Source organism: Dysidea avara, chromosome 4 (assembly GCF_963678975.1).
Source record: "Dysidea avara chromosome 4, odDysAvar1.4, whole genome shotgun sequence".
NCBI classification, from domain to species: Eukaryota; Metazoa; Porifera; class Demospongiae; order Dictyoceratida; family Dysideidae; genus Dysidea; species Dysidea avara.
The window spans coordinates 9965891-9990227 of record NC_089275.1 but is presented as its reverse complement, the minus strand read 5'-3'; the positions used below and the strand labels follow the sequence as shown (position 1 = coordinate 9990227).

Genomic DNA, 24337 nt, shown 5'->3' with positions numbered 1-24337 from the left:
CCAACTAGACATTGGGTGACCTGCAGTTCGAATCCTAGGGTTGGAGGGATTTTTTCCTTACTTTGGCCCCTTTTCTGTTACACCGTATTCAGTCAGTAAGTGAAGTCACTAGGTTTTAAGTCCTTGTAGGTTAGGTAATCCAAAGGCTGCAGCACATGTTGCTGTCAGACCTTCAGTGCTGGTCACTGTAAAGCACTAATAATAAATAACAATAACAGTTTATAAACATTAAACATTATACATCAGCAAACAAAAAAAAATTAATGCATTTCTATATTGTTTAGAGTCAAACAACATATCCACACAATCACGCACACTGTAATAGCTTATCATTATGTCATGAAAATCACCTTTACAGAATAGCCTTAGTGCATCTAGCATCAAATCATGCAAAAGGCAACATATTTAATTTTTTTAAAATCACTAAAGCATGCACAATATTTGGTCTACCTTCCAGTCTACTTGCCTGACCACAGTCGCAAGGTGAGAGTCAAATAAAGTAGCACATGGCCACCATTTCATACCACTATAGCAAACGCATGGGTGGCATGGTTCCAATGAGTGTCTGCCTTCTGCACATGCACATTTTACATGATGTCTTCTTTATGCAAGGAAGGCATTCAATGTCTGTATTGACACTTTCCTTAGAGGATTGTATTTAGATGCCACAAAACTATTTGAAGTGCTTATGCTACTCTACGATGGAGTAGATACCTGTAGCTGCACCTATATCTTGGCAACCACACCCTTAAACGACCAGAACATGTCACCATGCTCTCAATGATCAGAGTGTAGCAACGATTTAACTGCAACCAGCCACTATACCGTTTTGCTGTAGAAAACAAGAAATGACAACCACTTCATTTTGTAGCTAAGCAGCAAGACACTCTAATAATGCAGTCACACCCATGTATGCAATATAACAAAAGAGTTAACAAGCTAACATAGCCATTAAGGGAACGTCCCTATTTTGGCATTAAAATGATGATGGCAACATGTCAATGTGGGAATTTTCTCACATGTAAGCAGCTATGTTGTATGTCATATCTCATTTCACTATTTTTAATTGCACTAGTATACATTAGAAGCCTAGAAGTACTAATTGTTCGTGGCTGCAAGGGAGACTCTATTGTTTCTCTTTCACATAGACATCATGGTAAAATGTCACCATTGCATTTCTCCAATCATCCCCACTTTTTATCAGTGCATAGTTAATCACAAATTCAGGAATTAGTCCTTTCATGTCTGTCTGTGCTATTGTAGTGAGAATACAAGAATTAGAATCATCCTCATCTGGTCGTAGGATGGACATGGACATCTTAGTCTCAGCCCGTACAACTTTGGGCCTTTCTGGAGCACTAGGGTGCGTGGCAGGTAGAGCTACAACAAAAGATGTCCTCGTTGTCTCATCATCGAGGACCTTAATGTGCTGGACTAGGTCTCTGTCTGAACATGGAGTTGGCAGAGGAACGTACCTATGATTGTGTGTAAGATAGATATATATTAACAGTGAAGCTTCTGTTAAACAGATGATAATTATAAGTGCAATTACATACTGTATAAATTCTATTATGCAGGTTTGGGAAGCAATTATTGAAATTGTGGGATTGCTTAATGACTAGATCTACAAGAATTCAACACAATTGAACAATTTTTCAAGCACCTTTAACTTTGTTTATTGAAAATTTTAAGATACTACAACAGTCAAATAAACAATAATTAATATACTGTGATAAACACTCTCATATTCAATCTCAGTAGGTCTCATTCAAAAGGTTCCTGGGTAGCATGCCCCCAAACTCCCCTAGATGGCTAAGGGTACCAAGAAATATCAGTTATAGCAAGAGTAAATAATGGAAGAGAGAGTATCCAACTGCCATATACTGCATCAAAAATGAGCATGTCAAGTAGAGCAGCTGTCCTGTAGTGCTGTCAAAGTGAGTGTTAAGTGAAGTAATAAACACCTGCTAGCTCATGATCAGACCATTTGAAGTGCCCAGACATGATTTACAGACTCCGATTTCAAACAGTCTGAGCTTGCAGGTGTTTATTACTTCATTTAATATGTACTTTGACAGGGCTCCAGGACAGTTTCTCTATTTGACATGCTCATTTTTGATGCAGTATATGGCAGCTGAATAACTCTCTCTTCCACTATTTACTCTTGATTATAGGGCCCCACATTCTTGGTTTTCCCCAGGCTCCCTCAAATTCTCTTGGTGGCTCTGGGTATAATAACAAGATAAAAACTGGTTTAAACACATACATGGAAGGGAATATATTTATTTCAATAAGTGATAATATGAATATAATATAATATATTACATGGAACTAGGACTTACTTTATCGTTTTTGCCACACATGCTTTAGGACAAGTAACTGGAATACATTAAAGTTTTTTGCTACATATTTCTAACAGTGATCTATAGCTAGAATGGAGAGAGTGTTGCTCACACTAACCAGTATACAGTCTTGTAGTCTTTGTGATCATCCAAGACTTTGATCTCTGTAAATGCTTTGTCATAGCGTGACCTCAATGGAATATCCGTCACCAACTTCACACCTAATAAAACACCATACTTGATACTTACACTATTTCATTATCAGTGAGCATACATACACAAAATGTAAAACTGTAATACTGAATTAATTACTTTACTTATTTATGTATGATGTGGTATTATTATTATGTGGGAAAACCTACTTTGGAATTGAATGAACTATGAAAGCTGTAGGTACCATCTTTCATTTTCACTGTTTTCCTACTCAAAACTTAAACCTAGTTACTGTTTGTATTATGCTCATAATTATACGTGTAAGGAAAAATGAGAAATTTTACATTTGAGTAGGATTGTGGAAATATAACAAGCAACAAAATAAGCGAGGTCATCTACAAACACATGATTGAAGTAGAGATTAAGTATTGACTACCTGCAGTTGTAGATGACCTCCCTTGTTTCATTGCTTTTGTATTTCTACGATCTCTACGCAAATGTAAATTTCAAATTTGGTTATGCCTAACCAATACTGCCAAACTGTTATGAAGAAGCAGTGAGTGAGGCTGGTTTTTGGGTAATATTTTTGAGCAAGAAAGCCCAACTCTACACGTTGCTCTTTATGCCTAGTTCTCCATGTTTTGCTATTTAACATGCACTTACTGAATAATTTTATAAATAATAGTTACTTTTACCATGTGAACAGCACATGCAAATGTTAGCATTAATGAATAGGTTATTTGTTTAATGGCAGCTTTCAATTCGTTTGCTCTAGCTACCTGACTTGCTATCATAATAATATAGTCAATGGCAGCTTTCAATTTGTTTGCTCTAGCTACCTGACTTGCTATCATAATAATCAATCATTTACATAGCATGAAAATTTTCACAGATAAGAGTATATGTACTCTGGCTATTATTTTCCACTAGACATTAGACACTAGACAGACAGCTACCTATTGTGTCTCATTGGTAGTTATGCTACTGTCTTCCTTCAACAAAATACTACTGTTTACTGGGTTTAAAGTTGCACTATAGCATTTCTTTCATAATGTTCAAAGGGGCATGCCTTTGGTTACTGATTCACTTTAGTATGCACCCCCAATTCTTCAGTGCTTCTTCCACCACTACATGGGATGCCTATTTATTTTATAGTTAAAGCTGTTGACACCAACTAATACAAATGTAGACAAAAAGTAGAAGGAAAAAAAACAAAAAACAAAAAAAATGGTGATTAAAGGGAGTCCTTGACTGATAGTCACTGTGTACCCAGTCCAGGATCCTTACCATTCAACTACTAGTTCCAGCTACCCATGGATTCCCCATTCTTTCTACCTTACAAATATGAGTAAAAAAGGATAAAAGGACCCAATGCTGAACTGACCCTAATTCTAACTGAGGTTTGGCTGTTAAGCATAATGACGTTTTTTTAATTGGGTGAATGAACTACTACGTACGTAACTTTTTGGTGAGTTTGAAGCAAGCTAGGTTTGGCTTGTGACCTCCAATCCTAGCATGCCTTGGACTCACCAAACAATTACTTCCATATATATAGCTGTGTGCTTGATATTTAAGCTGTCCTGGTTGCTTTTAGTGGCAAATTGACACCAAAGGTTGGTGTCAATAGCTATTACATTATTAATAATATTTTGCAACAGAATACTATATAATTATATACATATATAGTCTATTTTTGGATGGACATCATTTATAATAATGCAATAAAAAATTAATTTAGGACTCACAATTGATGTAGCATGCACGGATGCATTAATACTGTATTGCAGATATGCTACAACGTACCATCTTCCACGGGTACTCCAACTAGTTTGCTTACAAACTGTAAACATAAGAAGAACAATAATTATTACGTGTAACCAGCATATACACACATTATGCTATAATGAAAAAGGGTGTGTCACCAGGGGGGAATAAGATGTAAAATCAAAAGTGGTGGCAAAGAAATGGCTGCAATAAATACGCCAAAGTTGGAACTCTGGTCAGCTTTGAAGCTTCCTTTATACTTTTTCTTTACTACAGAAGAAGATAAAGAGTTTATGTGCATTTGATGATGTGTGTATTACTTTATAAATCTTTTTGTATGTATGTATGTGTGTACATATTGTTTTGCAACTCTCTGCAGGGTGGTGTAACTGAACTCTTTACAGGGCAACTCATTTTGTGGCTAAACTCTCTACACAGCGACTCAGGGTGTAGCTGAACTCACTACATGGTAGACTTGCTAGTTGATCTCTCTACGAGGTGACTTAATTGAATTGCATAGCTGAAATTATAGAATTCTGACTTGTGGCTACTAAACTGTCTACATGGTGACTTGCTGTTAGCTGAGTTCTTTAGATTGGTGTAGTACAGGGTGACCTTTTTGAGGCTCAATTCTCTACACGGATGCCTTGTTTTATAGCTAAACTTTTTATGGGTGACTTGTTTGTACTGTAACATGTAGACATGTAATGTAGATGCACCACATATTATGACCCAGTTCTGGTATTATACAGCAATAGATATGTGACGTACTATGTGTACTGTGACTACTGTCCCTTACAGCAAAACACCCAGCAACAATAATAAGATAATAATGACATACAATTTTCACTATCAATAAAAACATTGTCACCTAAGATAAACAGAACATGTAGAGAATATTGAGTCATTCAATGTTCAGTGTGGCAGTATATAAGAATATGTTGTTAAACAATTCAAACTGAAACTATGTAACTTGTTCTTGAAGTATGTTTTTTCGCTGTACTGCTGATGGTAAACATATTATGTCATAGCTACACTGTACTAAAATACCATGTGTTATTTAAATACTTTCCATTTACAAATGTTTTTTGATGTTTTCAAATTGATAAACTCTCCTCATACACAATTATACAAACATAATAGCTTGATTCAACATGCATATGATAACAGATGACATGATGATGGATGGTAAAAAGTAAGTGTCTATATGATGCATTGTGGTGTGTGTGACCAGAGTTGGGGTCGTTACACTAAAAATGTCACTAGTTACATATTACTCGTTAGTTCTACGCAATGTAGCTCGCTACAGTTACATACTACCTACTGAAAAAAGTAACAAGTTACATATTACTCGCTACTCTGAGGGCTGTAACTAGTAATAATATTACATATTACATTTGTTCGTTACAAACTATAAAGTAAGTCCAACCTTCTAAATACAAGCTACCAGCCTACAACTACAAATGACACGAACAAGAAACGTGTTTCTCTGCTGTAGTTAAGCCACAAATACATACTTTGTTGTTTTATCTTGGCCTCATTGGCGCTCCCCATATACTATCATTCTTTGTCCATGCCTATAACGCTATCTTCAGTCTTGTCTGGACCGAAAATGCAATCAATCACGTGCCTGGATACAATGCGCCTTAAAAGGAAGTAACGCGTTACATTAGTTACAATTTCCAGATGTAATATCTGTTACATATTACTCGCTACTTTGCCATGTAACGCGTTATATTACTCGTTACTGTAAAAGTAATATTATTATGTAACGCGTTACCCCCAACTCTGTGTGTGACACTGTTTATGTGTGTTTGTGTGTGTGTGTGTGTTTGTGTGTGTGTGTGTGTGTGTGTGTGTGTGTGTGTGTGTGTGTGTGTGTGTGTGTGTGTGTGTGTGTGTGTGTGTGTGTGTGTGTGTGTGTGTGTGTGTGTGTGTGTGTGCAAAGTGTACAACATAGAAGTTTGGCTGTATATGTATGTAAGGATTTTGATAATACTGAGAATGCACTATGTTTGCATGTCACTCAATGGATCAATCAGCCTTGAACATAGTCAATATTGAATGCAGTAATAATGTGTACAGTAGTCATTGTTTACTATTAGATGAATATATCCACATTTTAATCAACTTAGACTGCAGCCCTCATGCTTGTGCGTATATATCAGGCAAAGCATTCATGCCTGTGGTATAACTATTACATCATGTATGTACAAAATATAAATAATTTTTCAGTCATACTGATTTCAGACAAAAACTCACCAATCCTGGTAGTTACTTGTACATAAGCAAGTGTTCACTTTTGCTTATGCTATTGTGGACAAAGACTTCAACTGGTTTAGTCTACAATGTGACACCTGATGATCACTACTATCCTAACACTACATGTCACCATTGTCATAACGTACATCACTACCTGCTCAATACCACCAAATACTTCACTTCTAATACTCAACTACTCTTCCTACCAGGACTAAATCACCTTCACACTGATCTCATCATACAAAATGTTCACAACATTTCACTCATTGGTAGTACAACTGATGGCACAACACCAGACACAATCATCCAGTGTAACTCATCAGTTGGTATTGTAATGACTAATATTACTAACTTGATAGTAACTAATATAACAGTTAGGAGCTGCTTGGGTAATGAATATAACAATGCTGCAGTCTTGATGAAGCAATGTACAAATGTTCAACTGAGACATGTAGTGATAGAAGAGAGCCATAACTCATATGGTATAGTTAGCATCAACATTTTGGGTGACTCACATTTCTCATTTATTAGTAATCATAGGATGGAGATAATTTACAATGATACTACAGTGAATAAGGAGAATCACAGCCTTACAATTGATCACTACCACAATAGCAAGTCTGAGAACAGTGGAGTAGAATTTAAATTCCAACAGAGTACTTACAGAGTGAAGTTTACTTTAATCAATTGTATATTTCAGATGACACATAGTTGGCAATTAATATATATTAACTTTGATAATCAAGGCATAGGGCAAAGTATGGTTTCTATCAAGTCTTGTCAATTCACAAACAATCAGATTCATGGAAGTCTTATTTTAATTGGGGTTGAACTCTTTAATGTGATACATAGTAATATTGTTGAAATAGTGCATTGCACATTTTACAACAATACACCTAGCACACCTGCTTGTTGCACCTGGAAATTCATTATCATACTAGACGGTCCAGATGTCAATGTCAAAGACTGCATATTTTATAACAGCAGCAAGAATGGTCAAGTTCTTAGAAGGGTATCAAAGGGTGATTGTCTAATAGAATTAAAAACAAGTTCACTTTATGTCACAAACACAAGCTTTTTATGGATAAGTGGCACAATGCAAGAATGTGTAATATCTATTGAAGCAGGAGATCTGTATTTGATAGGACCAATAATATTTGGCAACATTGCTGGTAATGATAGTGTCATAAAACTACGAAAATCTGCAAACGTAACACTTTCAGGTTATGTTGAGTTTTCTAACATTAGTGAAAAAGCGATTATTTCACATGATACGAGTGAATACTTCATGATGTTTGTTAACGAAAATGCCACAATTAACGTTAGCCAAAATAGCTTTAAATACTTTGCTGTATATGAGTTTCTGACATACAAGTACTCTTATTGTTATTTTCAGTACTTGAGTGGTGAAAGTTTAGATGTAAAGTGGAATTACAGAAATTATTCCATAGTGTTTCAAACAAATATTGAGAAATTGATGAACTCAACTTACAATAACCTCCCTATTACTCACTGCAAATGGTTACCACAGTCAGTATTCAACACTGAAATACCACTGGAAGTCAATAAAAGATACATCAAGTACATTAGTAAAGCTGGTACAAGCGATCTCTTACCACAAAATAATCGAAAAAAGAATTTGTGTTACTGTGACAAAAGCATCCGTTATGATTGCTACAAAGATATACTTGATCCTGTATACCCCGGTCAAACAATGACACTTCCTATTTATGAAGACAATGACATTGCCCAAGGCTTTAAATATTCAGATACAGTGATCTCAGTTGCGAATGATATAGATTGGTTGCCTCCAACAACTTGTGTTATAACTAATTCGTCTGAATTGGTACAAATTGCCAAAAGCTACACCTGCAATACCTTGGAGTATACTATTTCGTCTCACAATGAAAAATGGTGTGAACTTTTCCTCAAAGTGTCAAGTAATGGTGATGAAAATATAGACATATATTACATAAAGTTAAAACCATGCCCTGAAGGTTTTGTTAAACTTGATGGAACATGCCAATGCTACCCATTCCTCAAAAAACTTGGCATAAATTGTGAAATCAATGAACAAACTCTAATACGGCCTGCTAATGTTTGGATTTTACCTGTGCTTCACAGCAATTCTTATGTCTACATCTTTTCACAGCATTGTCCGTTCCACTATTGTCTACCTCACTCGTCACATCTTAACATCTCTACCCCTAACTCACAGTGTCAGTTTAACAGATCTGGTATATTGTGTGGACATTGTCAACAAGGTCTCAGTACTGCATTTGGTTCCTCTCATTGTCAACAATGTTCGAATACCTACATATTTCTAATTGTACCCATTGCAATAGCAGGTCTTGTGTTGGTCCTACTACTCTTTATTCTCAACCTCACAGTAACTGACGGAACTATCAATGCATTCATATTATATGCTAACATTATCAGTATTAACACTCCAGTGTTCTTTCTGCAAACAAGTAAATTTGCACCAGCTTACACATTTGTTTCACTAGCTAATCTTGATTTGGGTATTCAAACATGTTTCTACAATGGTATGGATGACTATGCTAAGATGTGGTTACAATTAGCATTTCCCTTCTACCTCATCTTCATTGCTATATCACTCATCATAACAAGTCGTTACTCCACTACAATACAGAGGCTGACTGCACGTAGAGCACTACCAGTACTTGCTACACTCTTCCTATTGTCCTATACTAAAATACTGCTAGTAGTATCCAGAGCCTTGTTCTCTTATTCCAAAGTAACTTACCTACCAAGTGGACACACTACAATTGTGTGGTCAGTTGATGCAAATTTACCTCTCAATGGAGGAAAAGTTATTGTACTTTTGCTAGCATGTTCAATTCTGTTTCTTACATTAATACCATTTAACATCATTTTGTTGTTTACAAGAACATTGTCAAGATTCAAATTCATTACAAAATTCAAACCATTACTGGATGCTTATCAAGGACCATATAAAATAAAATACTATTATTGGACTGGTTTACAATTGGTGATTAGAACTGCCTTTTTTGGAATATCATCACTGGACAGAAATGTTAACCTTGCAATTGGTATGATGCTGCTCAGCATCCTAGGAGGAATTCATGGTATCATGCATCCATTTAAAAATGATATCAAAACATATCAGGAACTGGTACTCATCCTCAACCTTCAAGCAATATACACTAGTTCACTTTATGGTGAAGAAGCTACCACAAAAATTATCCTTAACATAATGATTGCAATGGCTGCAGTCCACCTCGCGCTCATTGTGTTCTATCACATCATCACTTATCTGTGTGGTGATGTAATTAAAAGCAAGATAAAGCTAAAATTTAATAGGTTAGCTGGAAAGATCAGAAGTTTATGCAACTACCCACCAGTACAGGAATATAAACTTGAAGGTACAACATGTGATAAAATACCTGAAGTTACATATTGTTACAATGAATATCAAGAACCACTAGTGGGTTATAGTCACTAGTGTACATTCATTTTATTAAAATGTTCAGTGTTATCATTTGAAAATAAATAGTCTTGACATACACACTTATATCATAAAGAGTACTGCACATGCATAGTAAAGTACATAGATAGCAAACATGAAATTCTTTTATGATGAGCGAAGAGATGTATCTTACTTGTAAATATACACACTGTACTGTAATTTGCCTTTTTCGTTTATAATTTTTGTATGCAAAAATTATACAAAAATTTATTAAACAAAATTTTTACAAAAATTGAAGTACAGTATGTGCATGTACTGTATGTATGCATGTCTAACTTTTACACTGCAGTATAGCATAACTATCCTTTGGTGGACATGATTTTGAAACAATCTTCTTTCTATCTACGTATTCTATTGATGTTTTGGAGTTTTGGCTAGGTGCTAAGCAGCAAGCTATGCCATCAGTTTCTGTCAAGCTTAGCTCTTGCCTATCCCTTCACCCAAGTCACAACATTCTGTCAGTGAGAAAGGTTCATCTAGCTAGTGTACTACACTTCCTCTTTCAGATCATGGCTATACACCTTACATAAAGGAGACTTTTGTGATGCCCTTTGTCTTTGCTATGGTTGGCAGCCCTCTTCCCTGCCTTCTAGTTGTAGAAGCCAATGACCGTTGAATGTGCTTTTAGCTGTTCTTTTGGTGGCTTTCCTACAATTAGGCATAATGAATTGCAGGATATTACTGCTGCCTTGCTGTCAGAAGTCTGCCACAATGTTCATACTGAACCACCTTTACAGCCTTTTTCAGGAGAAAAATTCCACTACAGATCTGCTAATGTTGAGGATGGTGCCCGGTTTGATGTGAGTGCTGAGAGTTTTTGGGGATGAGACAAGAAGATGATGTATAACTATTACTCTTTGGCCACCTTATGCCCCTCCCTTTTGGCCCAATGCTATCACTGAGCTGAACTGGATTAGAAGAGAACATATGATGAGTGAGTATGTGAGGTAGAGAGTAGCACTTTCTTTCCGTTGGTGTTTTCCTACTGTTCTGGTGGGATTTGTCCAGCTGCAACTGTTGTCTACAAAAGACTCACAACACTGATCTCTGACAAACGTGGTCATCCTTAGAATCAGACACTGTTTAGGATCAGATGTAAACTTTCTTATTTGTTACTTTGTTCTGCAGTGATGTGTATAAGAGGATTCAGATCAAGCTATCATAGGTGTAATTTACAAGATCCAGCTATTGACTTGGCCTGTTCTAACAGTTTGGAATTGAAGTAATTTTATGATGTTATTCTTTTTATGTGTAGTAGTTAAAAACTTAAGTCTCTCATTACGAAAAAAATATATCTATTATAAAGCTGAAAAACAGTCTGTCGATCATGCCGTTTACTCTCCAAACTTGGCACGAATTGACACAACCTGTGCTGATAACCATCTGCATGGCTACTCGATTATTACATGTGCTTCCATTCATTTTCTACAGTGCGTAGAAGGCCAAGGTGTAGTGAAAACTTCAGCTAAATTCTTTTCAAAACCACAGTACAAACTGTTCAAGTGGTAGGTTGCCTGACCAATGTGTATGAGGTAGTGGGTTCGAATCCCTGTGTTGGCAATGCATTTTTCTTTCTAAACAGTACTTTTTTTGTGCACACATTTTTAAAACTCACTCATAGTATCTTGGCATGCAAAGCACTGCAGTTGTTTGTCTATGGTTTTGACAGGAATGTAGCAACGTTTCTCTACATCAGTGCTTTGAAGAACAAACAAAGCACATATTGATTTGCTACAAGTTGCCAGATGATGTATGGGGATTTAATTTCGCTAAAATCCCACATCAATACGTGATTTGCACACCTCCCTTAACCCCAAGTGATTATATAAATAGGTTTGATCCCAACCTGTGTTTTTTCTTCTTTTTTTTACTTTTAGGAGCTTTTTGATACATTTTTGTCCTATCTGTTCCATGCAATTTTTAATCCACAAACTCTTATATGCTCACAGTTTTTCAGCACTGGCACATATACTGCCTTACACAATAGGGACTCTTATAGCACTTTTGTGGCAGGGTAGGCAAATTGCCAACATATTTGTTGCATCTGTGTGTTTGTCCAGTGTGTAGGTAAAAGCTTCTTTCACACTTAATCTGTATGATATTTTGTTCAAATTTACTTCATTACTGCTTTAGATAATAAGCGACTTTAAAATTGTGCATCTGAAAAATGATATTACTGGCAGCACGCGGATGATGTAGTTTAAGGAAGATGTGCAGCAGACAAAATAATTACTATAGCAGGAGTGGTATATGTATTGAGCACTTACTGAAGATTTGGGAATAAGTGTAACAATACCAAGGCAATACCTGCAAAGTTAAATAACAAAAAGTGTTTATCACTGAAACTTTTAAATGCTACAAGTACAGGAATTTTTAAGTTTGATTAGGAATCAAAGCAAAAAAATTTGTGAGACTGGGGAGGTTGCCTACATTTGTAAATCGGTTAGTGAACATTTATAGACAAAATGTGACCGAATCTGCTAAAACCCAACATAATGGTGCATTTTTAAATTTCTTTATTATCGAATATTTATAATCTACTTAGCAGAGTATATGCTCTGGCCAAGTTTCAGCCTTGTATGCCAACAATTCTTGGAGTTACAACCCTACAAAGTAACAGCAACAGAAAGATCAATTTGTATAGAAAGTAGTGGGAAAATAAATTACGGGTGCTTACAAAAATGACTGTAACTTACAAATGCAATGAAGTACCAAGTTAAAACTTGCGCCATCGTGTTCGTCATGAATAGGAGAGTCCATTACTTGGTGAGTTTTTTCTCCTACCACCTTTCTTCGCTACATACAGAGACAAAATCAATGAAGAAAAATTGATCGCATATGATTGCTTCGACATGATGTAAACAAATGCCTATATAACTCATGTATCCTTTAGGCTACTGCTACGAAACAAAGAGTTTCGAACTCCTCTTGAGTAAGCAAATAAGATGGTACTCATGTTTTTATCATTGTACCCTTTCTTCATAAAGAACAAAGCGTTTAAAAAATTTAAGAATGTTTTTTCATTTATGCAAATATTTTACGCATTGCAATCAATAGCCTATGCTGAAAATTTAGGCTTGTGCCATTATGTCAGGTTTTCACAGAACTGGTCACAAACTAATATAATATTATAGGGATTGAATGTCCACTAGTATTATGTGCAGGTGTAAGCGACTTTCCTTTTCACTACCTTTTTCTTTGATGCCTAATCAAACTTAAAATCCTAATTTTCCTTGTACTTGTACATTAACATCACTGGTGAATTTGTGCATACCACATCAAAGAAAAAAAAAGAATGGAGCCGGATTTAATGTTATCGTGCAAACATGTGCCCCCCACTAACAATTATCATGCAGCTGAAAAGTGAAGTGCTCATTACGCTTCATTTTCTAGCTATGTTCAGCCTGTTATATAGTATAACAAATGAAGAACACTTTAGAAGTGCCTCTGCAATCAATCTAGCTACTACGAATGATTTCCATTACAAACATCATGAGCAAACTACCACGAATCTGCACTTTACACTGAAAGCAAAGTTAAATGGGACACAAAGGAATACACAGGTAAGTACATGATGTGTGCATTGTATGTGGCAGTATGCCAAAGGCACCTATTGGGCTGAAGCGATGTTGAACAGTGAAAAAATCAAGCCTGTAGCCTTCTGAGCCATTATCTATGTGGTTACACTTGTCTGAATGAATGATAATGTCATAACATTTAGATGATACATGAATTGCAGGAGTACCTAGACGAACAGTACCAAGCAGGGGTGGAGAACAGTACTCAAAAGTGAGGGGGCAAGTCATGTAGAGTGGCTGTAAGTTACAAAGTACTTTAAAATCATTTACTGTACTTTAGTGTGCAAAGCTGCTGAAGCATACCAACATGCAAAGCTTGCCAATACTAGGGGGATCTGGGGGCATACCCCCCACAGTTTTTCAGTGGTACATGCACTTACTCCTATAATATTATAACAATGACCATCATTAAGATACTGTAGATACAGTAGTAAATGAAGGAATTTCAGACAGACTCATGCTCTTGATTACATAGATATAATGTGTTAATGGAGACAGATTGAATTAATTGCATAGCAGAACCAAGGCATATGATTCCACTGAAAGTTCCAGTTGAGTAGTTAGGCGACTGCTCTATTAGAGTATGTCGATCTTGCACGATCCCAGCACTGATTCATGCAGTATTCCATTCTTGCACAACCTTTAGAGTAAATCAAGGCAACGTAAGTTGGCTAATGACTGTAACATTTGTTTACTTTAGCAACTGGGTTTGGAAAAGTGAGGGGGCACTGCCCCTCCACTTGTAAACCCTCTATTTCTCCGTCCCTGATACTCAATTGGAGCCTTGGCAAGGATAAATCGATGTACATACATACATACAACACAAGGAGAAAGATGCAATACAATACAAAGATTAGCCTGACATTCTGGCATTGAAAATCCTGTAAGTCAACAGGAGACTGCAACGTTTACTGCTTATTGAAAGATTGAGTGGATAGATCTATTTGGTAGATGGTAAATTCACTTAACTCTGATAATTAGGCCTGCGCCTAATATGCCGGCATAATTTTGAGAATAATAGGTTCCCAATTTTGTGAGAATAATTCCGGAATAATAGAATTGTTACAGGAATAATTTTAGAACTATCAGACGTCCACAGGAATAATCGGTGGAATTAAGGGGCATGTCTCTTCTTGAGTAACTAGAAGGAAAGTTAAGCTACTAAGAATGATGTATTGCTGACATTATTATAGGAGTGCTGTAAAGTGTTGGCTGAAAAAGGCTGAAATTTTAAAAGATAGATATACTCTAATAGAACGCTCAAATACTCTAATAGAGCAGTCAGGTCATTTTAAGTCAACAGTTTGCAGTCGGATTTAACTGCATGATTATCTACAATTCTGAAGCTTGTGCATCTTATACTAGTGTATCATCCTCAAGTCTTTGAGTACATTGATTGATATCATTATCTTAGTATGTAGCTATAGCTACAGTTTAAATACTGACACTAGCAGCCAATAATTGACAGCACTTGAATTATTACTACCAGTTATATTATTATGAACTCTTGTTACTGCACATAGCTTTTCTGAGTTTGTTGTAACTACTTATATAGTTGTGTAATATGGAATGCTTCATATAATGGTTATTGATTAAATCTCGGCAAAACTCCTTAATTATGAACATCTTGAAAACTAAGCGACTAGCCACAGAAACTGAGAATTATTATGGAATAATAGGCTAGATACAAGAATAAAAAAAGAATAATAGGAGAAAATTTTGAGAAATTCTGGAAAGAATAATAGGTAAAACTTCGAGCACATTAGGCTCAGGCCTACTGATAATGTTGCTTGCATAAAACATCAATTTGGCATTAGTAAGTAAGTGAGTAAGTAAGTAAGTAAGTAAGTAAGTACTGTATTGCCTCGAATTATGGCCGGTCTCGTTTAGTTGCCAGGTTGATAACAACGTAACCACCATGAATACTAGTTTTTAGTATTCATAGCTTTAATAGACATCACTTAATATCAACTGAAACCTCTGTTGTGTCAACAGAAACCTTTTATAGCGATTAACCTCAGATCTAGTGCTCGAGTGAGGTGCTTTAAAGAAATAAATTCCTGGGCCATAATTCGAGGCAATACGGTAAGTAAGTTAGTTAGTCAGACAAAACCCAACAGTTAGACACTTTGAGCCAAGATTCTAACTTCTCTTTACTACTATGTCACAACACTGTAGCTACCCACCTCCCTTAGTGCACAGTTTCTACCTTACAAATATGAAACCAAAGCAACCTCTCTCTATATATAATACATTTACATACACATAGGCTAACAAACAAGAGGAAGAAATCAAAGCTGAGCCTGACCATAACACTAATCATACCAGTTTAGCATACTGGTAAATGTCTCTGTCTGTATAGATGGGTTTAACAAGAAGGCGTGGCACTATATTACATCATTTTTGCATAACATAATCCAGATTTGTGTAGGGCAAAAAGATCGGGAAAATCAATGTAGGGCAAACATTTCTGACCACTGCAATACTGCATCAAGTAATGACTACCAGAAATACAAACCTTGTAGTCATACTTAATCAATACTTGGGATTTGCTGAAATAGAATAACGCGGAGACTTTTCTATACAGCTGGTTTGCGAATGCAAAATTTAAATTACCTCCTAAAAACTTACTTTAACATATGAAAGAAACTTATTTTACCATGCTTGAGTTTACTAATGGTTTTAATCTTCACACCATCCGTTTTTATCGTTGTTTGATGGATAAGTTCCAGTTGACATCACTTTTTTTTGTTCTACAAAAATGGCTAGCAATTTGTGCATGCAGTGCATTTGTATGACCATGCCTCTTCGTTAAACGCGTCTATATTTTAAAAAAAATTGTTAATTTAAAAATGAAGTAGGGATCTATGCAATAAAAAGTAGCGAAACAAGAGATGAATGATGGTATTACAGCATAGCTCGATGGGAAAGTCCCTACTTTGGAATTATAGCTAATGTGCCAAAGTAGGGACTTTCCCATCGAGCTATGCTGTAATACCATCATTCATCTCTTGTTTCGCTACTTTTTATTGCATAGAGGTGGGGACTATTCTACGGAACGGAACGGAATGATGGACTAAACCACGGAACGGAACGCTTTCTCAAACTGAAGCTTGCAACTTACCATTGCTGAAACTTCCCTTATAAGTTAGCAGTGGCATCTCCAGTGGGTGGTTAAACATAAGATAAAAAGAATTAACGGATCGATTGTGGGTTTTTGTTGGTTGTCATTAGTAACGAAGTATTATTGTGGGATGAGTTGTATCAGTGATGTTCATCCATACGGAAGGGAACTTTATGTGAGCTGTTTTTCTTATTTAGACTTTACAAAACAGTCTGGGCCGGTCTTTCAAGTCATAAGTCAGTGTATAAATAAAGCAAGCAGGAAGATACTGGTAACAGGAAAGAGCCAGCTGAATTAAAACTTGAAGAATTTTGTGCAGTGTGTGAGGAGCAAATATTTTGGCAGACCGCAAGGAGGGTATATTCTGCAAATATCACTGAAGTGTATGCATGGAGTTATTTATATATTAACAGCTGGTGCAGTGGACTAATGCCGTATTCAATAGTGAGCTGATTTTATCTGTTGCACAATTCAAGGATGTATCTGACTGCTAGCCTTGAATCAGGCTAAATGTCAAAACTCCAAGATCAGCCAAATCTCTATTATAAGCCGCATGTGAAACCATGCCCGTAGCCACCAGGCAAACGTGATTTGGACCAGGATGTGTGTGTAATTTCAATGTATCTAGTCAGACCTGAAATGGAACACTTACATTAATTACATACCACCTAAGAATCCTAGGATTTCATAAGTGTAACATTTCACATGCTTCACTTCAAACAAAACAGGTTAAATTTGTTTGTCTATTTTCAAGTGATTCCCAGTCCAGCTGGTCCATGAAATTACAATGGGATCACATGTATTTGTTACAGTGCGGGCTGTCCTGTGTTGGATCTACTCTAGAGTTGAGATTTCAAGGTAGACTCACTGCCAATTTACTGACACTAGTACTGTTGTAGCATGTTTAAGTGGAGGACAAATGAAATAGTAATGCTAGATTATTTATATATACAAATTTTTCATAATGAAATTGATATCCCATTTTGATTTGTACTTCCACTTTGCAACATATTCAAGAGCAAGAAGCTACCACACTTAATCTCCAACCACTGTCATTAATTAACCAAGATCTCACTAGTCTGTAATTCACCTTACTGTAGTGATTTTATTGATTCATCTGTATGCTTTCGTCATTTCCTTTGAAGTTGTACCAAGAGTTCATACAGGTTTTTGCAATTGAATTCGTCGCCATTGCGATCGAATTCGTCCCGTTTGCAATTGAATTCGTCGGTATTGCAATTGAATTCGTCCCGTTTGCAATTGAATTCGTCGCTTTTGCAATTGAATTCGTCGCTTTTGCAGTTGAATTAGTCGGTTTTGCAATAGAATTCGTCGCGTTTGCATTACAATTCGTCATAAACAAAACGGCTCCAAGAAACCAACCCGTTCATTAAGAGATGAACTATTTATGTCTTGGAGAGTTACACTTGAGACACTAGAAAGTAATAATAAATTGAAGCTGGTGGTACGCGAAGTTGATAGCTGTCTGACAAGTTAATTAACTTGCTCGCGAGTGACCACACCCATCGCGAATGGCGTAGTAGAGTTTGGAATGTTGCTGGATAGGCCGTAGAGGAAGAATTATTGCCTTATAAAGAGTTGTTTACTACTGTTGTACTTGAACAAGTTCTTGTAGCAGCTGCTACATCATGTTTTCGTGTTTCCTCCAGCTGCCATTCTTGTTACGGACGAATTTAACTGCAAAAGCGACGAATTCAATTGCAAAAGCGACGAATTCAATTGCAAACGGGACGAATTCAATTGCAAAAGCGACGAATTCAATTGCAAACGGGACGAATTCAATTGCAAAAGCGACGAACTCAATTGCAAACGGGACGAATTCAATTGCAAAGTCGCCGAATTCAATTGCAAAAACCTGTAATAAGGTGGGGAGTGTCTAACTTGAATGCATTCACCAAACACCCTGCTTAAAGTAACACCTCGGCCTTATTTCAGAACAAAGGCTTTACCTTCTTCAGCAACTCTAATCAACAGTTTTCTATCCCCCAGTAAAGGTGTTGATTTGATGAAAGGTGAACTTTACACAGGGTGTTTGTACAGGCCATACTGAGAGTTAGACACTCTCCCCCATACAAATCAGTATTACGAACTCTTGGTTGTACAGTATAGGTAAACAAAGATAAGTTTCTCTCCCATCTTATTCTAGGATTTCTATTGATAAGGAAAATTCAATTATTTGTATACAGGCTCAAAATTGAGAAAATATAAAGAAAGTGAATTAATATTATACAGTCAGTTTGCTTTTGGATAATAATTTTAATGTCTCCAACCACAACAAAAATTCGATGAATCCATGCATCTCATCACTGGTCGTCTGAACATTCTGAAAGTGATACCTCACTCAATCAACCATATATTCTGTTTATTAGACTGAATAAAGTCATGATTACCTAAACAACCACTTAATTAATGTTTTATAATTATCCTATTCCATTTTCCTGGAGGTTCCACTGATAAAATGCAATTTCAGCAATGATAGCAGCTAGCCAAGCTGTAAGTTCATTCAGAAAGCACTCCATTCTGTAAAATAGACCCCATCCAGAATTCAACTCAGTACTCAGGCTGAGATATCTGACAATAGTCCACTACTCTGTTAATGAATCATTGATGTTCACACAATATAGCCTCCTTGAGGTATCTGAATGTTTGCTCCTCACACACTGCACAAAATTCCTTTAGATTCTACTTAGACTGAGTTGATTCAGCTTGTCACCATACTTGTTTCCTTTGTAGTGTAGCTATACACATACTGATTTATGCCGATTAGAAAGGCTGGGCCTCAGACTGTACATTCTAAAGTCAAGTAAGTAAAAATAACTCACATACTAGTAAAAAAAAGTCATGCATTAAGTTCCTTACTTGATATATCCGAAGATGAAATTACTGAGTCAGCTATTCCCACAATTAGTACTTCGTTACTAATGACAACCAACAAGAACCCACAATCGATCCTTAAATTCGTTTTATCTTTCTTGGGGTACGTTTGATTACCTGCTGGAAGTGCCACTGATAACTTGTACAGCAATAGTAAGCTGCAAGCTTCAATCTGAGAAAGCATTCCGTTACGCAGTTTAGTCCATCATTCCGTTCCGTTCCGTTCCGTTCCATAGAATAGTCCCCACCTTGCATAGATCCCTACTTCATTTTTAAATTAATTTTTTTTTAAATACTAGTCTGTTTAGTTTTTTGTTGTAGCACAGCTAGCTAGTTACAGCTTATTAAAGTATGTACTGTGCTAAAATTGGAAGCACATAAGCCTGTAGTAGCATGCATAGCTTACATTACCTTTGATCGTAATAGCAGTGGCGCTCAGATTTATGACCTGTCTCAGTACGATGTTCTGCATTCTATTCACTCCAGCCGGAAGTTGTTCGAACGAACAGGCCCTTTCAGTTGTCTGGAGCTTAGTCTCAACTAACAGGACGAAGTAATACAATTTTCACTCGAGTACTATCCAATCACACGAATCACTTGCTGATCTCGCTGTCCGGCACTGAGTGGCTGAGTCAGTGTGTTCAGAAGAACAAGCCGTTGAGTATCAGTCCATCTCAAATCTTTTCATTGATTGCAATCCAGGAATTGTCAAAAGTATACTGACAACTCAGCAGCCTTAATGTTTCACCATAGCTTTCACGTGCAACACTTGAAATTATAAGCACCTCACTCTTTCAGCAGCATATTAAGTGCTTTCTGAAATAATTTTGTGGTGTCTACAGAAAAGTGTTGATACGGAAAATTAACGCCTCGGTATGGTTTAGATTCTTGAAGAAGAAGACAACCAATGTGATTGAAGATAAAAGGAAAGACAAGGCGCACAGGGAGTACACTTGTTGTAATCCCAAAAGGCACATTTTCACCAGTGAGTTTGTTGTTGTGGCGTAAAATGGTGACCATTCGCTGCTTTGTTTGGGCTCTAGGCTTGCAACTATGATCAGGCAGTGAGTGAAACAGTGAGACTAAAATTGGAGTTTTTGGTGATTTTTAAAATTTTTATATCCAGCTACCTGTAAGTGTTTTGTTGTATTTAATGTTGTTTTATGCATTATATGGACTAGTACTATCCCGTAAAGGTGATTTTCACTAAGTAAAACGTCTGTAGGATGATTTTTAAAAGCAGAATTTTGGGTGGTGCATGAAACATTCACCACGATCCCTACTTAAACGGTATGACCGTACTGTTCGATAAGCTCTGTAACAAAAAATTGTCTGGGGCAAAAATTGGTTGGGCCAGACTGCTTTTGGTTGGCAAAATTGGTGTGGCTGGACTTTCTGGCATTCAACATTAGTCCAGCCTGATCAAAATCGATCCCGTCACTGCATGGCCATACCGATTTTGGTGTACCTAATTTGGTCCGGCTTCTCATTCATAATATCCTGACCCAGCCGCTCACTGTATACTGTAGGTAACAGTATACAGTGGAACCTCAGCTATCTGTATCCCACTTATCTGGATTCTCGGTTAGCCATACTATCGAAATGACTATTGTGTGGTAGTAATTAGTAGAGCTATCCTTGAACTATCCCGTGATATAAGCAGATTAGATATTTATCAACCAGATGTGGTAACTTTATATTATACCAAATTGCAATTATAATTCCAAACACAGCAACTTCTTATGATTATTTTGGCATTTTTTGAGTTTAAGTATAGCACTGGGTTAGAAACATTTGAAAGCAGCTATTTAGGCTCCTGTATAGTGTCAATTTGAGATGGGAATAGTAGTTATTTCATATAGTTACAATAGATTAGGTCTAGAATAGCTACATAAAATTGCTCAGATCTATTAATTGTACATGTTTGAACTTATTTTGAGATCTGTGAGGTCAACTATAAAACGAAACAGTATATAGAAGGTCACCACTGCTTTATAATCTCAGTGACTGTTCTATTAGAGTATATTATTTTATATTGCATTTTACTGATTTTCGTACCGAGGCACCCTTAGATAGTCTGTAATAAAAGGGTGTAATTAATAATGTTTAATAAAATAAAGTATAGCATTTAATATACTCTAATAGAAGAGTCACTGAGGCGATTAAGCAGTGGCAACCTTCTCGTACATTGTTTCGGTTTATTTCTGACCTCCCACTTCTCAAATAAGTTCAAAATATATATTATAAGGTTATTAAATTTGAGATAGTTTATGCAGCTAATATAAACCTGGTGTATTGTAGCTACATGAAGTAACTACAATATCCATCTCAAATTGACGAATATCACTGTGCCTAAACAGCTGTTTTCAAATGTTTCTAATCTAGTGCTATACTTAAAACCAAAATAATCATAAGAAGTCGCTGTGTCCGGAATTCTAATTGCAATTTGGTGTCATACGTTTCATCAAGTTACCACATCTGGGAAACAGGCAATATCTGCAATTTTAAGACTAGTTGATAAAAATCTAATCTGCTTATATCATGGGATAGCTCTACCAATCATTACCACACAATAACTTATAAGTTGCATGGGAAGGATAGAGATGGAGGCGTCCGAACAAACATCACTTTAATTTGTCAAAGCATCGATGTTTTTGGACAGTGGCTTTTGAAGGTCACTAGCAGCCACACAATATAACCAATTCCCTCGCCAAATCCTTTCACATTTTACACATGGAAGTTATAGTTTTAGGTTGCCATAAATGATGTGCTTTCAATTGCCGGCCGCTCTCTAGTATAGGAAATATCGCGTCCGAAAACTCTGAAATACCTGTGAGCTGCTCAGCTAAAATTATTATGTAAATCCCAAATGTGACTACAGTTTATCATGTAATGTATTGCAAGGTAACGACTGATAGCTACTCACTTTAAAGATAGAATCGCGGTTATCTGTATCAGTCCGCCGGTATACTGTTGTGTGTTCAAACGACTTAGCGAGCTTCCAGTCTGCCCCAATTTCGTCTTTGATTACCTGTTCCCGTATCTTCTCAAATTCATTGACGTCTACAATCCTCTTGTCTTTCCCTGCTGCCATATTTCGCCAACCGCAAGATTGTTCCTTGTGGTTACTGGTGTATAATAGTACACCTGCCAACACACTAAATTGAGTAATCGTTAAAAATGAGTTCGCAAAATTAAAGTTTTAATACTGTAGCTACACATCCCAGTAGAATCTGGTGGCACACGCCCGTATTTTAATAATTACACTAGCTAGCAAAACATTATATAAAGCTAAATTAACTCTGCTACTATAACTATACAACTATATACAGTACCATGATAGGTAGGAGTGTGCCAAGTGTCATCATCAGTCTGATCCCTTGCAGAGCCCAAGATCTTAGAATCATCCTATTATTACCCTCTCCATGCAGTAGTCCATAAAAGAACAGACAGTTGCTGGAACATCTTTCTTGCCAACTTGGGAGAACCACCATTACATGGGTAGGGGGCGAGGTAGGGGGTTTGGTCAGCAATGAAATTTAAAGATTGAAGAGCAAATGGGGTCCAGACTCCTACACCTAGGCACCAGCCTATTATGCTGGCATCTCGGCTGGCATAATTTTGAGCATATAATAGGTGCCTGAAAGCATCAAGCATAATGCTAGCATAACAGGCAGCATATAATTATGTCATACTGTAAGCTGGCCTACTGTAAGCAAAAATGCATGCCACTGAAAAAGGTGGACAGAACAGTTGATGCCACTGATATGGCAGTGGAGTGTAGTTACTTATTTGACACGACTATTATAATAGTTTACAATGCAGCCAAATTCTTAATGCACAACAAGTACTTTTTACATTTAGCCAGTTGTTACTATGCTAAAGTTTATCATTATCCATAGAAAGTAACAAAACATGGGAACTGTGGCAAAATTTGAGCATAATAGGCAAAATTTTTGAGCACTGCAGCACAGCATAACATATAGGCAAAATTAAAAGCATAATAGGCTGGTGTCTACCTACACCATTAAAATCAACTCCCACCTTCACCACAGCTGCCAATCCTTGGCTACATATATATATATATAATAGTTCTCAGCTGCAGCAGCCACCTCAGCACAGGACCAAGCTGAGTATTCATCGCATATGCCGGATATATCGTGCTGAGTAGAACAAAATAATTATTACCGATATCTTGCAATCGTACATGTAATGTTGTGCCCAGGGAAAGTTATAAGGGGTATATACTTTGTCTGAAGGGTTCCCATTGTCACTGGCAATTTCAAAAGGAAATGGAATTGTAACTTGAAGCTGAAATTATATAGTCATATAAAATGCTACATATATGAGGTACTTCTTTACAAAGACCATCTATAATAAGATCACCTTATTGTGTCTATGTCAAGTATGCAGGCCCCAAAAACCTGTAAGATGTAAGTCAAGATCTCATAAGCTGTATGCATCTTGATCAATAATACTGTACCACACACATCAATACATTAAAGCGACATGTGAGCCAAGAAATGTATCGATAGATGACTTTGTTAACAAGTTTATGAAATATGCATGGCTGTAGGAGAACTAGGAAAAAAGATTTTCAAATTCCATGCTAGTTTTACTCCTAATGAGCAATGGTGGATCCAGGATGGGGCATTTCAAATGTCCCCCCCCCCCCCATCTTGTAGAGGAGCCAGCCATACTGACACTT

At 36.6% G+C, this 24337-nt stretch overlaps 2 protein-coding genes across 2 annotated transcripts; one reads left to right on the top strand and one right to left on the bottom strand.

Moving 5' to 3' along the window:
• Positions 1-1030: 1030 nt before the first annotated feature.
• LOC136253001 (steroidogenic acute regulatory protein, mitochondrial-like) lies at positions 1031-22784 on the bottom strand. Its single transcript, XM_066045589.1, has 4 exons — positions 22556-22784; positions 4299-4335; positions 2461-2563; positions 1031-1475 (listed from the first exon to the last, which is right to left on the bottom strand). Exons 1-4 carry the CDS (start codon positions 22721-22723, stop codon positions 1127-1129), a joined length of 657 nt encoding a protein of 218 aa, XP_065901661.1. The 5' UTR covers positions 22724-22784; the 3' UTR covers positions 1031-1126.
• Positions 5391-10191, top strand: LOC136253000 (uncharacterized). Its single transcript, XM_066045588.1, has 2 exons — positions 5391-5454; positions 6495-10191. The coding sequence occupies exons 1-2, from the start codon at positions 5414-5416 to the stop codon at positions 10006-10008; spliced, it is 3555 nt and encodes a 1184-aa protein (XP_065901660.1). The 5' UTR covers positions 5391-5413; the 3' UTR covers positions 10009-10191.
• Positions 22785-24337: the final 1553 nt, after the last annotated feature.